At 35.5% G+C, this 16,989-nt stretch overlaps 1 protein-coding gene across 1 annotated transcript in view; it reads left to right on the plus strand.

The window, feature by feature from the left end:
- Positions 1-16,989, plus strand: part of LRMDA (leucine rich melanocyte differentiation associated) — a 682,486-nt gene that overhangs the window by 388,224 nt on the left and 277,273 nt on the right. The window contains exon 5 of the mRNA XM_065670688.1: positions 2,409-2,535. Coding sequence (XP_065526760.1) covers positions 2,409-2,535 — 127 coding nt within the window. The remainder of the gene's footprint in view (positions 1-2,408; positions 2,536-16,989) is intronic.

The raw sequence follows: 16,989 nt of genomic DNA on the forward strand, positions 1-16,989 counted from the left end.
CTTCACTCCTGACATATTGTTTCCTTCTGTACATGTCTCCATTTGAAAGAATCTGTTGTCATCAGAGCTTTTCTGCCAGCAATGCAAGATGGATAGCTTCTCCTCCACTGAAAGATAAGGGCCAGCAAAATGACAGGGAGGACTGGAAGGGCAGCCAGGAAAGCTGGGAGGAGTCTGAGAATGTGTCTGTCTGGTAGATCTGTAGCTGTTGTTTAATAAACAGTCTTAGGGCATATTCTGTTTTGTAAAGTGATTCTTTTTCTTCTTCTAGTATAATTGAAAGTCATAGGTTGAGAATTCATATTTAAATTGTCTGAGTATTTCAATTAACTTCTTAACAGTTCACCCCATGCAATGCTCCAGGCTTGGGAAAGAGTGACTGGAAAGCTGCTCTGTGGAAAAGGACCTGGGGGTGCTAATTGATGACTGACTGAACATGAGCCAGCTTGTGCCCAGGCAGCCAAGAAGGGCAATGGCATCTTGGCCTGTATGAGAAATAGTGTGGCCAGCAGGGCCAGGGCAGTGATCATCCGCCTGTACTCACACTGCTGAGGCTGCACCTCGAATCCGGTGGTCAGTTCTGGGCCCCTCGCTACAAGAAAGACATTGAGGTGCTGGAGTGGGTCCAGAGAATGGCAGCAAAGCTGGTAAAGGGTCTGGAGAATAAGTCTGATGAGGAATAGCTGAGGGAACTGGGACTGTTTAGTCTGGAAAAGAGAAGGCTCAGGGAGGATCTTATTGCTCTCTACAACTACCTCAAAGGAGGTTGTAGTGGGGTTGGTGTCAGTCTCTTCTCTCGAGTAGCAAGCAATAGGACAAGAGGTAACGGTTTCAAGCTGTGCCAGGGGAGGTTTAGATTGGATATTAGGAAAAAAATTCTCTACAGAGAGGGTGACGAGGTATCGGAACAGACTGCCCAGAGAAAGGGTGGAATCCTCTTCCATGGAAGTGTTCACAAACCATGTAGATGAGTCCCTCAGTGACACGGTTTAGTGGTGGTCTTTGCAGTCCTTGGGTAATGGTTGGATTTAAAGGTCTTTTCTAACCTAGTTGAATCTATGATTCTGTGATTCCAAAATATGTTACCACACATGCTATTTGATAGTCTACTGGATCAGATTTTATTGTTTTCTAATTTATGAAGCTAGTGCCTCAGAGGAAAGGTTTTTTTTCAGGATTAAATTTTGCTTGGTTGTTGAAGGGGAGTCTTACAGTCTTTTCTACATGTTTATATGGTCTTGAGGACAGTATTATAATATAACTTTTACATCTTATAGCACATTTTTTGTGTTTTGCTCTTTTTCAACATGTTATGTTATGCAGAATTTTCTATTACTTTGATTTCTTCCTCCCAGTGCCAGAAGAGATTGGTATAGTTAGGAGGTTCTCTGACTGACTGACTGGAGTTTTATGCAAAGCAGCTAGGCATGGGGAACATTATCAATCACCTTTCTACCCCCTGCCAGGAAAAGTCTGGCACTTCCTTCACTTTGCAATGTCTGCTTCACATTTGGTTGACTAAATGTAAATAACATGTACTTGAGGTGGTTGGATATTTTGATTTGCCATGGTTGTGTGCCTTACTTTATTTCTGATCTGCCATGTTCTCTCCTTTTACAAACAAGGAGGCAATGGTATTTTTTTTGAGGCTGAAAAGATGCTGTACTTTGAGTTAAAAGGATAAATAGAATAATGGAATATAGATGGATCCTACCAAGAACTTTGAATTCTTACAATATTTTTAATAAAAATAGTCTCTCTCTATGTGCTTCTGTATTTAATCCTGAGCTGGTATACGTATGCTATAAAGACACCTTGTCTCTCTAGCAGGACCAAATTAGAACTCTCATTACAAATGATGCCTGTGTCAAAATGTAGTCCTTGAAAGCAGAGACCAGGATAACTCTCCATGCTTTCTCTTGACAAATTCTTTGTTAATATTAGGATTTTGAACACTTACGTACACTGATTTCAGGACAAAGAATGGTGGTTTAGTGTTTATGGTGGAAGACATATTACACTCCTCCCTGATTTTCTGTTCACATTTCTAATGTTGTTGATCATCGTGTTTTAAGGAAAATATGACAATTTCCAATTTATTCTATTTCTGAGTATACCTTATACCTCGCTAATACCTACAGGCAACATACACACCTGCAGTGATGTTTTTTTAAATCTCTTTGTTCCACCCATTATTAAATCGTTGGTCAGCTTACAAGAAGTTTTGTTTGAGAGAGTAAAGTAAGTATATTGCAACTTTTTACATAAACTATGTTGCATGAAAAAGGTAAACAAAGAAAGGAAACAGACTGTTGCTGCTTATTGCTGTTATTTTTTAGTAATTTAATTTGTGATTATGTCTTTGTGTATCAGTGGATTTTAACTGTGTGCATTTTACTATCTGTTAGATATTTTGTCCTGCACAAATTGACAAACCTGAAATTTCTTGATGCTCGGAAAGTAACCAGGAGGGAGAGAGAGGAAGCCTTAGTAAGAGGTGCCTTCATGAAAGTGGTTAAGCCCAAGGATGCTAAGGTAGGAGAGCTAATAGAAGTAACCATGTGATTCATTAACACTGTTTTAAAATAACTCCAAAAGCTTGGCTGTGTCTTTCACTAAAGTGACAGACAAAATCTTTCAAATGAAAGGACTGGTAAATGTGGTCAGGTGAGGGACCTTAGTAATTTTTCTGTGTTTTAATATCAAGCTTTACTATTACATTTGGTTAATGGACTGTGGTTATATTTATCAAATTTCTGTTTTCCAACCTCTGTTTCATATAACAAAGTAACTAATAAGTGTCACTGAGCTTAAAAGGATATTTTTACCCTGTCTAAAGATATACAACTGTATGATATACTTTTGGGAAAGAATGCAATTTTTCTGACAAGTTGTCCCCTACCTTGTATGTTAAACACAAATGTCTACCACAGAGCTCACACCTATAGTGTTTATTGGCTTTTAGTGGACCAGCTGATTCTAATTTTCAGTGATGTTACTTAATGTGGTCTCTTGCTAATAAGCATTGACAAAATCAGAGAGATATTTTCCGTAATCTGAGCTTTTGATACTACTTGCATCAACTCTGGGCGTACTGCATACTGCTGATGCAAACAGAATGCGATGTGAATTCCCCACTTTACCTTCTTTTTCCATTGCTGATCGATACACAATAAGAGCAATCTGAGCTGCAGAGTCTTTTAGTGATGCAGATCTTTCTTAAAACTTCACTCAAGTTTTCAGTCTACTTGCTTTCTGTTTGCTGTTTTGTTCTCTAAAATACAACATCAATAATTTATTGCAGATTTCCAATAATGCTGAATGACATTGTAGCAGTTATGGAAATACACTGTTTGGAAGCATAACAGTGTCGCTAGATAAGTGCATTATCATGAAGTGCAAAACAAATTAATTCAGGCTGGTTCATTTATAACTACAAAAATGTTAACAGTTCTGGTACTTGCATAGCTTTGATAGATCGTTTACCACTGCCTTTAGTTGTTTCAGCTTCATATATGTAATAAATGAAATAATTTATTTCTAATCTGTTGTGGATATCTTATTCACAGCAGGCTATCTTTGCTGAATCTGGCCAAATGCAGCAGCAGAAATGTGTTAGATGTAGCATACATGCATTGTCTTCTTTTAGAATACTTACCTAATTAGATTTTGGATCTGGTGAAGTTGTTTTTGTTTGTTTTTTTTTTTTTTTTAATTTTATTAGCAATTAGATTGTTTTTTTTCATGTCAGAGGCAGCTCTTTGAATTTTGACCACCTCAATAGTGTTAGAGAGAAAAGAATGTGTCTGTTTCTTAAATTTGAAGTTTCTTTTCTAGATGAAACCAGTCAATAGCTAAGGGTAATTTACTTCACAAATGTGAGGATAATGTCTTTATCTTTTATATATGTAATTGAACCTTTTGTATAGTTTTGAATTATTTACCCACTAAGTCTTATGTTAAAACATACATTTATTTCAGCAAATTTACAGAAGGCTCAAATTTACTGTTGTTATTGCCACACTAAAGTTTTTTTTTTCTTCTTTACAAATGGTTTGGTACAAATTGCTGATGGTAAAATCATTGTAAATGCTTTCCATGGAATGAATTAATGCTTTTTAAGGTGCTACAAAATTACCCTTATCATACAATATTATATACATATTTCAGAAGTGGCTAATTTAAAATAAATATTAAATTGGATGCAGAGCTGATATTATAAACCTCTTAAAATTGTTTTGAATTTGTGCTTGTTTCCTAGGATATTCATGCTTTTATTACGCATGCATGCAAACTCTTTTTATGCCTGAGGAACACTCATAGAGTCCTCTCTGCATGTTTTTAGATGCAGATATGTATACATACAGCTATTTATAGCTATACTCAAAGACCAAGCAGCATTCCTCTATATATCACAAAGATGGTGTGTGCAATAACTGTACTTTCAAATTCTATCATATGTTTCATTTTGAATACATAATATTTTTTATTCTTCAGCCGTCAGGTTTTCTGAATCTCGTGCGCTCTGTTCGTCAGTTCCTCTCCCATATGTTTGTTGATATTTTTGACCAGCTTCAGCAAAATTTAACAGATAGCTAGCGATAATATATTCCAAGCTTTCTTAAACAAGTTAGAGGAGAATGCACCTTGATCCAAACTAAGAGGAAGGCTGCAGCATATCCTGTTTTGTTTATGAGGAAAACTCCTTCAGAAGTTGACCTAGTGATAATAGACCCTTCTGATAGTGAGCTTCCTAAGAATGTTTTCTTTCTTTCCTCCGATATAGTGTCACTGTGTCAGCCTCTGCTTGCCAGGAATAGAGTTGGAGTGGTTAGTGTTTATGCTGGTGGATGCCACATGGAAATGTTATTCTGCCAGATGTAGTAACAACAGTAAGCCTATCAGAGTTGCTTTTTCAGAAAAAAACGAAAAAAATACACACACAAACAGCCCTCCCCATTCCCCCCCACAAATCAGAAAATCTTAAGTTAGGTTGTTTATTTTTGTTATTTTTTCCCCATTATGGTAAGTAGGAGATGATATGGCTTATTCAGCATAAAAAGCACTGATGATCTAAAGAGGCTGCGATGTGGTGAGTCGTTTTCATTTTAGTCTTGACATGAAATACTTGGGAGAGCAAAATACCCCACCAAGAAAAAATACACAAAATGAGAATAAAAGCAAGAAATTTCCATCTGACTAGCTTGTGTTTGTTCAAATGCAAAAGTATCTAGCAATCACCAGTCATCGCTAAGTCATAAATATTTTATTTTGTATAAATTTTTCTACTTTCATTTTTCCTTATTTGGTTGGGTTTGTTTGGTTTTTTTTTTGGGGGGGGGGGTTAGCAGAACAGAGTACTTTCTGGCGCTTTGCTTCATTTCATCCTTTGTTTAAAATGCATCTGTTTGTGATATGACTGTCTTATGGAAAGATGCAGTCATTTATTAGAAAACAGGTTAATGTTACAATGCAGTGTTCCATCTCACTATGTAAGTGAGCTAAACTTCATTATTCTGTGATGTTTATGTTTTATTTTGTCAAAATATTGAACATTGTATCATGCCTGATTTTAATAAAGATTGGGTAAACCTGGCTGGATAAGAGGCACTAAGCCAGATGAGGCAGCCTTGTTTAATGACCAGACCATGACCTCATTTCACTGGCATAGTGTAGATCAAAGTGGAAGATGCCTGTCCAGTGTGAAGTGTGTTTCTGGGCATGACAGCACTTCACATCAGAAAGACAGCTCAAGAATACGACAGTCAAAATTGCTTAATTATGTCCCAGCTTTGTAATTATTCATCCCTGCTTCTACAAAGAGTACAGTTGTCATTTCTTGACATAATTATTTAAAACTGTAACCTTTTTTTTGCTTTACAGGTATATAAATTGTGCTTCTAACTGCTTCGTCTTTAAAACGTAGAGATGCAAACCAGAATGTGATTTGAGAATACATTTTAAGACTCCATATTTTTACATTCATATGATATAAATAACCAAAATGAAATTATGATATATCAAAGCACATAATATTTTTATATTTTATAGGTCTATTTTCATGATCATTTAATCTAGATGATAAAATGTGGATATTTTCATTATATCTAAAGTGTGTTGCTATGAATACACACCGCAGTGTCTAAATATTGCTTTACATGGGTCAGTGCACTTCCTTTTATACGATACATATATTTCCCAGTATTTTGCAACCCCTCTACCCAGCAACTATTTTTTAGCTTACTGCGTTTTTTAAGGTTAGCATTTTTATCAGTTTGATTTATAGTGGCGAAAGCAAGCAACGTGCATTTAGTCATATGTAATACTCTTACATCTTATAGAACCTAGACATCAGCAGGTATACTTCTAAGTATCTGACGATATTATGTGGAGTCATTCTGCTTTTGTGCAAATTTACCAAGAACATCTTGTCCACTGGGTATAAGGGAAAATCTGTACGACAAAAGATGGCAGTATAGGTATTTTGATTTTTATTACCCTTAGATGCATTGTTTCATCACAAGTTATAATTATGAAACCTGACATATCATTTGTTCTCTAAGGAGCTGAGATGGAGATGCTTAACCAGAAAGCTAAGTCTAATATCTGTGTTTGATGTATTAAGTGTATGTGATTCTTGCTCACACTGTTACATGGAGTGATTTTAGTACTTTTTGTCCTTAACTGTTTAACAAGAATCATACTTTTCTTCAATTGATATATGCTATTTGCTTCCAAGAATTTAGGTAAGGCATTAGCATCTCATGAACCCTTTTTTCCCCCTCTATAAATTAGGCAAATGGCTCTAGTTTTAAGAAGTAAATACGATGAGCAAAGGTAAATCTTTGGGGAACGTCTGCATTGCTCAGTTGTTTGGGTTTTTTTTTTTACTTTTTCCAACACTGTTGTGTAGAGATCTTGACTTATGAACATACATCATTAGGAGTAGATAGAGAGCAAAGGGCTTTTAAAGTATAAAGAATCATTATGTCAATGAGCTGCTAGCTAGTAAGATATAAGAGATCTTCTATATAATAGGGTTTCTTATTGACCAGATATCAAGGTTTCACATACTAAAGCAGAACAACATCATGAATTTAAGACTCCAGCTTAGACTGTGATGCAGTAAATAATATTGAATTCAAAGACATTGTAGCAGTCATGCTACTCTTTGGCAAACTGAAGTTTCCTTTTTGCTCTTTGGAAAGTTTAATATTTTAAGCAGAAGTCCATAATTTGATTGGCTTATAATGCCTTAATGACCCATCAAAAAGAAGAATAGAAAATAATAAAAAAAAATAATATGGAATTTATGCTTCTATCTATGAACACTTTGATGGTTTAAAAGAAAACATTGCTGAGTAGGATCTGTCAGATACAAGAGTGGTGCTTGCTAGACCTAAGCTGGCAAACCTAAGTTCAGTCATTTAGAAATTTTTGTTTTTAAAATCCCATTGTCTAAAGCAAATCCCTTGATCCAAAACCAATGTAAGCAAACATATTGAAATTTATTTTTTCTTAAAAAAAAAATTAAATAATTGTGTGTAAATAACATTTGCATTTTTTTTTCCTAAAATGGTGGGTTTTACTTGCCTAAACCTGGAGCGTGGCATCTTGAAATAAGCCTTTTTTTGGCCTGCAGGGAATAGGTGAAATGGTTAATGTGGTAGAATAAAAAATAAGATAAGCATTGTGAAGTTCCAATGTTAAGAAGTGATCAAGGTGTTGTAGAACTGGGAGATTATCTTATGTCTTTCATTCTGTTTTCTGATTCCTTATGGTATACTGATCCACATTTAAATTTTTTTAATTTAATTTGGAAGCTTAGATTTTTATATGTTTCTATTATCCAGTTGGTTGTAAAGAAGACCAGAAGAAACTTTCGGATATGATCTAATTCTTGAAATACCAAATAGTACTTTTTAACTTTCTGTCTCTGAGAATATCTCTATGTCCCCATGATAGTAACATTGCAGTAAGAGCAACGATATGCATTTGTGTGCATGAACTCACCACAAAGCATAGTGAATCCAAAAATGGAATTTGAGCTGTTACATTAATAAATACCTTGTTCAGAAAACTTTACAAAGCTGTCCTCAGTTTTTGTAGCAATAAAAAACCAATTGCCAAAATATGGATATGTCTTGATTTAGTATTGAGAGGTCATATCTGCTATCACAACTCATGGTGCTTGTAGGGTAAATTAGTAACATGAAATTTTAAGAAATGGGAAATCTAATTATTGTAGCTGCGCAGGTGATACGGGGATTAACGATGTGACTGAAAAGTAATATTACTAGACTAAGAAGCAGGAAGCTGCTAGTTTATCAAACAGCTAATGGAGTTTTATAGAACTCCACAGAAGAACCTGTGAAACACTGTGATGAAAGATACGTAGACCTGTGAACATACGGTTACAGTATATAACGATACAGGTGAGCAAGCACTGCTACTGTAGTTTGGATCTTGCCTAACATAATCTTTGGATGAAATAATTCAGTAATTATCAATATTGTGATGCCTTCTTTTACATTTCCTTTGGTTATATATCAAATTGCACGTGCGAATGAAGAACAGTCGCAGATTCCTTTCTTTGGTTCAAGTTATTGTGCGATAGATCCCACTGTCTTTGCCTGTGTTCAGTAGCAGACCAGTGTTGCATTGCTACATAGCATGTCATCCTAGTGAAGAAACCTAATAATATATTTGATCTGGCTGTGAATTTGTGCATCATGTGAGGAAGCTCTTGCTCCTGGAAAATGTGGAAATAATAATGGGATCTAGAGCAGCCTACTAAGGCCAGTTGGTAAAGAGTTGCCCTTCTGCCTGCAAGGTCAACTGTGTTGAAGCAAACTGAAAGGCAGGCTTGGGAAGAAGTAGCCAACAGTAGGAAGAGAAGGGTCAGTATCCACAGAAGAAGTGAAGACAAGTTATGATAGTAAAGGTGAAGATAGGAATCCAAGCTACAAAGAGCTCAGAAAGTAAGAAGCTTGCATTCAGTAGTTGAATCTGCAAGCAAAGACATTTAAAGGGAGTTGAGAAATGCAATGAATTTAAGAAATGGGGACTAAGCTGCAAATATGCAGCTGCTGGAATAGCAAGGGAATGTATCCTCTTTGCTTAGCCTGCTGTAATTCCAGCTGTCAAACTGGAAGAATAGACAAGTGTGTTTAATATGTGTTAGGATAGGGGGAAAGAGTCATCTTCATTGTTTGTGGTGATAATTCCTGAAAAACTGATATAGATTTAGTTCTTTGGACAGGCATTATGTGGACTACATTTCAGTATCTAACTACTATTGAAAGTACATAATGCAAAAGGTGATGTCTCTTTTGTAATATTATCCCTTTAAAAAAAGAGTATGATTGCCATGAAGCCAGTGTCCTTTTAGCTATTAATGATCCCAGTGCACTTTTCAGATAGGAAGGGGTGTTACTCCTGGAGCCCTGGCCTGGTTCCAATTCAGGTAATTACATTCTGCCTCCATGGATTTCTCTGCAGTCTCAATTTACTAAGGCATTCTTCTCCACCTTATGCCCTAAACTGTTATGTAGTGTTGCAGTGTGCTAGTTAACCAGCTGCTACTTTGCACCTGAAAGGTGTCTGTCTTTCAGTAGTAGTGAGCAAATTAATCCCTTTGTAAGACTTATTTAATATTTGTAAAACACTTAGAGGTTCTCTGATGAATGGCAATAGGTACTGCATCTCATTAACACATCCTTTTAATTGAAGAAGTTAGCATGACTTATTTATTACTGCCGTTATTTCATATACTTTCTTTTGTTGTTACTGTTCTCTTCATGGATTCAAAAGTATGGAAACTTCAGTTTGTAGATGCTGCAAGCATATGGTCTGGCTTTTGTCTTGTGATCAGCCTATTCAGTCTACTTAACAAAATGTTATTCAGCAGAACGTAATACTGTGTTATCAGACAGTATGGCAAGAATTATGATTGGTTTAAATTCCCAGTGGATCAATGTGGCTAGAATTTTATCCTGTAAGATTTGTTTGGTTTTCTTTTTGAAATTAAAAGACTGCTGCTGTACAAGCAGACCTCAATGAACTCTTCTGTGGCTCTTTTCAGAAAAACTAACGCAGTGGATCTCATAATCAGATGACACCAATATTAGGTGCAAGAGTTTGTATGTTACGTTTTGTCAAAAGACCTTCCCCACCCGAAAAAAACCTCAACAAACCCAAACATGCTTGATATGGAGTTGGCAAAACTCTGGGACTATTCTTTGGCTGTTACCACACGTGATTTTTTTTACTTTTTTTTACTTATTTATTTATTTATTTATTTTTTGTTCACAGCAAGCTTTGCGGTACATATGTATGCTGTGTTAAGACCTGGCTTCACTGTTTCACTGACCCATCAAAAGCTCACCAGCTGTTAGAGATAAATGTCATCACACATATGAAGACAAAAATAATTTGTGGTTGTGATTTTTCCATAATTGTGTCTTGCAGTAAGGGACAACATGCTGTCAGGGAGATCATGATGTAAACAGTTGTATTTTACATTAACCAAGTTCATTGGCATTCTCCCTAGCAGAGGTTATAATGTATGTTTTTGGAAAGGTGATTCTCACATGTATACGAACACTGTGTGAACCTTTAAATATTTTTTTTTTTTTTTTGTATATCACACTCTCACTATTATGACCTGTTCTTTCACACCAACTTGTGTTGCCACATAGTTTTAGGTTTCTAGTATTTTGAAGAAGGTAAAAAAAAAAGCTAAAGGTTTATAGAGTTTTATATAATAAGATTTGTTAAATTGCACATTCATATGCAATTTAACATCTATGAAATGAGTAATTGCAAGTCATCTTAGATTCTTATAGTTGTTGTCAGTACATCACTGTGTACTCTTCTGTTTTTCAGTAGTCTCTTCTATGCTTGGCAAATCCTAGGATCTAAGTTACTGAAGGGTTTCCCCAGTCTTTACAGGGTAATTTTTCTGGATTTCATGGTACTTTTCCATTTCTTTGGAAACAACATAAGCACCTAAAAATATCAGTCTAGTGTCGTTTTAGATACCCTGAAGTATCTGAACCCCAAACTGTCTAAACCCTAAAGTTTAAAGCAGATACCTGTAGGGATGGCAGTTAAGTATCTATGGAAGATGTAAACTTTTCTGGAGCCACTGTGGGAGGCTTCTACAGCAGAAGCAGCTTGTGTGTAAGTAGCTGAATCCTGCCTTTCCTGTCGTGCTGAAAGAGCGACCATGTGCTGCAAAAGAGCACCAGAGCATTATAATAATAATCTTCCCCTGCACAAACATCAGCCAGAATGTGATCCAAGAGGCAGATAGGGCTGATAGTGATGAGGTCATCTTCTGAAAGCTCAAGGATGCCAATCATCATTCGCAGCTAAGAACATGACTATTTTGTAGCTGGTTTATGAGTTACTTCAGGAAAAAGAATGAATAATTTGTTTTCAGAGAAGGACTAATATTTCTCCCCTTGTCTCCACCCTTACCAGTAATGTTTAGGCCAAAGGGCTATTTTGTAAGAAATCCTGAACTGTTCTGCCCGAGTTTCTAAAACTGCTCCTTTCATGAAAGAAAAAGGTCACAGCACAGTTTCATCTGCTTCCTTAAAATCATATTGAAGTTACAGATTCTGGTTCCAGTTCATGAATGTTAGTTGAAACTGATGCTAACCTCATCATGTTAAAATATGGTGAGAATAATTTATTGAATTCTGTGCCTGGTTAAAAAATACAGAGCTAATTATAGCTTGTCGTAATCAGGCTTGCCATTGAAAATATTACCCAGTTTGAATGAAGCAACAGATTTTGAATAGACTTTAGGGCAGTGTAATAATAGTCTTTATACAGTCAGTTTCCACACACTTGGAATCTCTATTGATTTAGGTGAAAAGCATGCACAAACTTATCCTGATCCAAACACCCTTTAAAGCTCTTGACATGTCTTCTACCAAAATCATGTTGTGATTTCTCTGAACTTTGAATTCCCTATTTTACTTTTTTTTCTTGTTTAAAAAAATCTTTCATATCCATTTTACAGACCCACCTTTTAAATTTTATTTTATTTTTTAAACCTTAACCGAAGAACATTTTGCCCATTTTTCAGACAATGGAGCTGACATATAACATTAAAGATTTGGTGACTTTGGTTATGCACAGAAAGTTCAAAAACATTTGTGACTGAGGATTTGTATTCTGTTTGAAGAAATAAATTGTTGTCCTAAATTATCTTTGTTATTCACAGCATCTGAGGACAAAATATGCATTTCAAAACATACAAATTGTAATTAACTCTGCCATTAAGAACTTCTCTGGTAAAGAAAATATCAATAATTTATCAAAAATAGCATTGCTTTCAATCCTGTTCTGTGAATGATCTGTTTTGGAGCTAGGTTTTTTTGTCACTTTAGCTGGCAGGGAATCTGTCCTTAAGTGCATATAATTTTTAAGTGTATTTAAGGTATGCTTCAATTCTAATGTATCAAATGGCATTTTATCACTATACATACCTAGTAAATGCATGTGCATTGTCCCAAAGGTGATTCATTGTTCTTTCAGTCTTGGTGGGGCTTGAAAACCTTAAGCATTCTTTCTTGTAAAAGAACCTGTGGCATATTTGCTTAATGATAAAATTACAATTGCCTTTGTGTTTCTAATTTATGAGCTTGAAGCAGAAGGAGATTAAGATTTCTTTTAACATCAATACAGCAAACTTTCCTATATATCTTACTCTGGCAAGTTTCATTAGGAAATGTATCATTTGAGTTAAAATAAGAAGTAAATTCAGGATTGAGAAATTAAGACTTTTTTTTTTCTTCCCACATTGTAAGACTAAATATACAACTTTGTTCACGTAACGGTTACAAACAGTTCACTGTGTAGGCCAAATGCTCTCTAATGCAGTAAAATTAAGAAATAATATGCTTTGAAAGTGATTTATGAGTGTGGTTAAACTGCCAGATTTACAAAGAAATAGTTCAGATCTTGGGAAGCCTCAGGAGTCACGTCAAAAATGAATTTGACCATGATTTAAACTGCTACTTTTCTTACATGACATTTAATATGTGTACTTTGGAGGCCCATATGTCTTTAATAAAATGGCATTAAGTTTTAAATATGATATAAATGCAGTCAGTTTCTAAATTCATAACCTTTTCCACAACTCCAAAATGCTAACCAATAAGGGAGTCATACATGCAATAAAACATAAACCTTAGAAAATAGTTTTTTATTAGAACGGTTAGACAGTTGGCAGCTGTGTTGTAATGTAATAAATACATGCAGCCAGTGTGGGTTTATCAGTCTTTGTTTACACTGTAAACAACTGGGACCAGACAACTAATTATAACTCAGGACCAAAGGTCATGAAAAATAAATTTTGTCCCTTGAATGTGGACTTGCTAGATGAACCTTATAATGCTAAGAAAAATCATTTATTAAATAAGAAACACTGTAGTATGTTTCCCAGTTGAATTTGTGTGAGAATATACTTTTAGACTGTTCTGAAGTAGTAAGTATTTCAAAAACTATGAAAAGACATATGCAGCTTACAAAGCATTTCAATGTTTAGTAAATGGTGAGCAAAAGACTTCAGTGTTTTGTGAAAACAGAAATACAGGACTGGTGTATGCTGAAGTTTATACTCAATAAGAAAAGAATGCTAGCATATTTTGACAGGTATTTCTCTGCAGTGTGAGGGATTTTATTAATTTTATAAAATATGTATTTTAAAATTACTTTCTGAAAGAGAAGCTAGCCCACAGTAAAACCAGCTTTCTAGATAGCTTGAGCTTTTATTCAGAACAACAGATTCTGGTTTGCTTGCTGAGTTATCCATTTATTCAGCATGCATAGAACAGTACTGCAAGCCTGATCACATATTCTGGGTAGTCTGACATTCTAATGAAAGCTATTGAAATGGTGTGGGAGTTGGGAAAAGGCAGATTTTCTGTGTACTCTTTAAGAATGTATGTGGGCGGGGGATAAAAACTTGATCGTGGTATACTTTTTCCTCCAAAATGCTTTCAGTGATTTCATTTCTGGTTAGTGTGGTTCTAGAAAAATGGCAAGAAGTAAATTAAAAAAGTCTGCTTTGAGATGTATTACAAGGCATATATTCAAATGCTAATCTGTAGTCCTCCAGAATTATGGGTCCCCTAGAGCATCCAGAAAATTATTAACAGCATGTAATCCAACTCAGTGTGAATGCATCTTTACTCTGTTAGCCAAATCTTTACATAATACAAATCATTCTACGTATAAAAGCACAAGTATGTTATTGTTCTCAACAGGCAATTTAATGCAGCTATAGGGAGGAGAATAAGAGAAAGGAAGATTACAAGCTACCTGATCATGCTTTTATTTCTCTTAAGTCTCTCAGCATTTCTCTGTGGTTTTACTTGTTTAAAGATTGTACACAACTGTGCTGTCTATATGAATTGAAAAGCAAATCAGCCTAAATATGAAGTTTCAATGGGCATAGTTTTTAGGGGATTTGATGCATTTATCACATATAAACATTACACCCCAGAAGCAGTGCTGAACCTGTAATCTTTTTTTTTTCTTATAATTCTTTTGAAGACTTAAGTTTTGCTGTAGGAAGCTCATTCATATTTGCCACCTCGTTGTGCTGCTTTAGCTGCAGAAGAACTATTAAAGTTAATTGTTTCCTGGAGGGTTTTATCAAAAGGACTATTAGTGTGAATACATACAGAAAGTATGTGAATGAGGAAGAAAACATTTTATTGAAATACACAACTATCTGCAGTCATGTTGTGGAGTCAGGATCCTGCTTCAGTAGTATGATATGAATTTGGCTGAGTTTAACTGGTAATTCTTGTAAGCAAGGAGGTGTATCCACTCTAGCATAAGTGTGTAAATTATTGTCGTCTCTTATTATTGCATTCTCCTGTTTTTTCCCCTGCTATTATACTGCTACCAGGCAGTGTTTGTGAGTCTCACTGTTGCATTTTGCATGTATATGAAAATAATAGTTTTGCTCTTTGCATTGTTTTTGTAATTTTCTACTAAGCATGTGTCCTAATGTTACCTAATCACCAAGAGTTGGAAATTTATGTAAAACATTTAAATAGGAGTAAGCGATCAGGCTGTTATCATTATTAGTTGCAAGAGGAAATGTGAACTAAATGTTTGTTTCAATGTGAAAGGTGGATGTACTAATACCAGAGAAGCAGTCTCTCTAGGAAAAAGAGCGGAGTGGTAGAGGCAATGAGTGTTCCTGTTTTACTTGTTCTTGTCATGCCCATCAAGCATGAACTGGAAGAAACTGTACATAGTTCTATGGAAAAATAGCATTCCTGAGTTTGAAATAGGATGTCACTTGCATGTTTTGCAGTTAGGTACAGGTCAAGTCCATTGGATTTTTGAACATAAAGCATAAAATACTGGTGGCGCTGGGTCTTAGAGCTATTCTTGGAGAACATGCTCACTTTGAATGCGTTTTAGCTGCAGTTTTGTGCCTTGTTTCATGTTGCGTATTGTTACAGAGATGTCTAACAGGCCACAGTATTAATCCATTGCCTCAGGTCTGCTTAAATTTATAACTGTTGGTTTTGCATAATGTCCCCCAGCTTTTTCCCTTTTTCTTATGTGATGATGTTTCATATCTTTATGGTCTGAATAAGACTCTACGGTACTATTTACTTCTAAATAACAAGCCAAAGAAGTGTGCAATTTTGAAGGATGGAATACTATAACAGGACTAGGCAAAAGCACTGTATTATGTGGCACCAAATTCTTTTTTAGTACGAAGAAAACCTTTGAATCCACTTTTACTCTTGTAGGATAGATGCTGAAAGAGTGGTCAGCTAACAAACATAGATCTGTGCCATGTCAAATGGTCTTTCCAAAGCAGAACTCATTCAAATGTCTGCACACATGATTCATGTTTCAAAACAACCAAGCAGTCATTCTCTAAATGTAAAGAAATATTGCATTAGCAAGATTTTCAGCAGCAGCTATACAGGTAACTCACTGATAGGAGCAGTACTCTAGATTTTATTGTTTATCTCTGACATCACAGAAATCTTACAAGGTGAGAAAATAATTCAGATTGTGAATAGAAAAATATCTTTAAACTGAGTTCATGTACCAGGCCAGAATGGTGCATGGCTTCTGATTAGAGGACATACCTAACTTTCTGGGAAGCTTTGCTTCAAAGCCATTGACAGTTGCTAAGTAAGAAAAGAAAAAGAATAGAATGGATTTTATTTTCCTGATTTATTTTTGGACATGCAACTAGAGAGATCTGATTTTTTCATAACAGCTTCTTGATTTCAAGGCAACAGCAACATAGTTTTGGGGTCTTTTTCTCACCCGCATGTTTATTGGTTTCTCTGGAAGAACCACTGAAGAATTGTTGTTTATGTGAAGTGCTCTTTTTCTCCACCCTCTCCTCCACCTCCCCCCGAGCAGAAATGAATAGATATGTTGTTGGTAGAGAACTTACTTGGTTTGTCCTCTTGAGGTCATATTTTGGCAAGTGGGAAATCTATTTTTTGATTTGAATAAACCCCTAGTGAAATAGGGTTTGGCTTGTAAAAACTGCTGTATACAGAGTCAGTGGTTGTCTTGTCCTTTACGGTCTGGCCTTCTACCTTCTGCCCAGAATGCAGGGAAACCAACAATTGCTGGCTGAAGCAGGGCTACTGAAAATTTATGGATCTCTAATTAAACTTAAAATGCATTAATTCGACCCCTATAAATCTTGTCTAATATTGATACAGTGAAGTTAACATGAGGGCTTGTGTGGTCTGGGAGAGAAAGGCACATACCTAATATTCTTTGCAGGTTTACAGCTGCAAAGCAGCTATGTTGGAACGTAGACTATTCAGTGATCATGGAAGTTAATTTCAAGTTTATTTTCAGTCAGGGAATGTCAAAATGTATGTAGATAGACAAATTTATACGGCAAATTTGAAAAATTAGGTATCTTCTTTTGGCTTCTATGTGGAGAAATGGTTCAACTGAAGATTT

This window comes from Lathamus discolor, chromosome 3 (genome assembly GCF_037157495.1).
Source record: "Lathamus discolor isolate bLatDis1 chromosome 3, bLatDis1.hap1, whole genome shotgun sequence".
Classification (NCBI taxonomy): domain Eukaryota; kingdom Metazoa; phylum Chordata; class Aves; order Psittaciformes; family Psittacidae; genus Lathamus; species Lathamus discolor.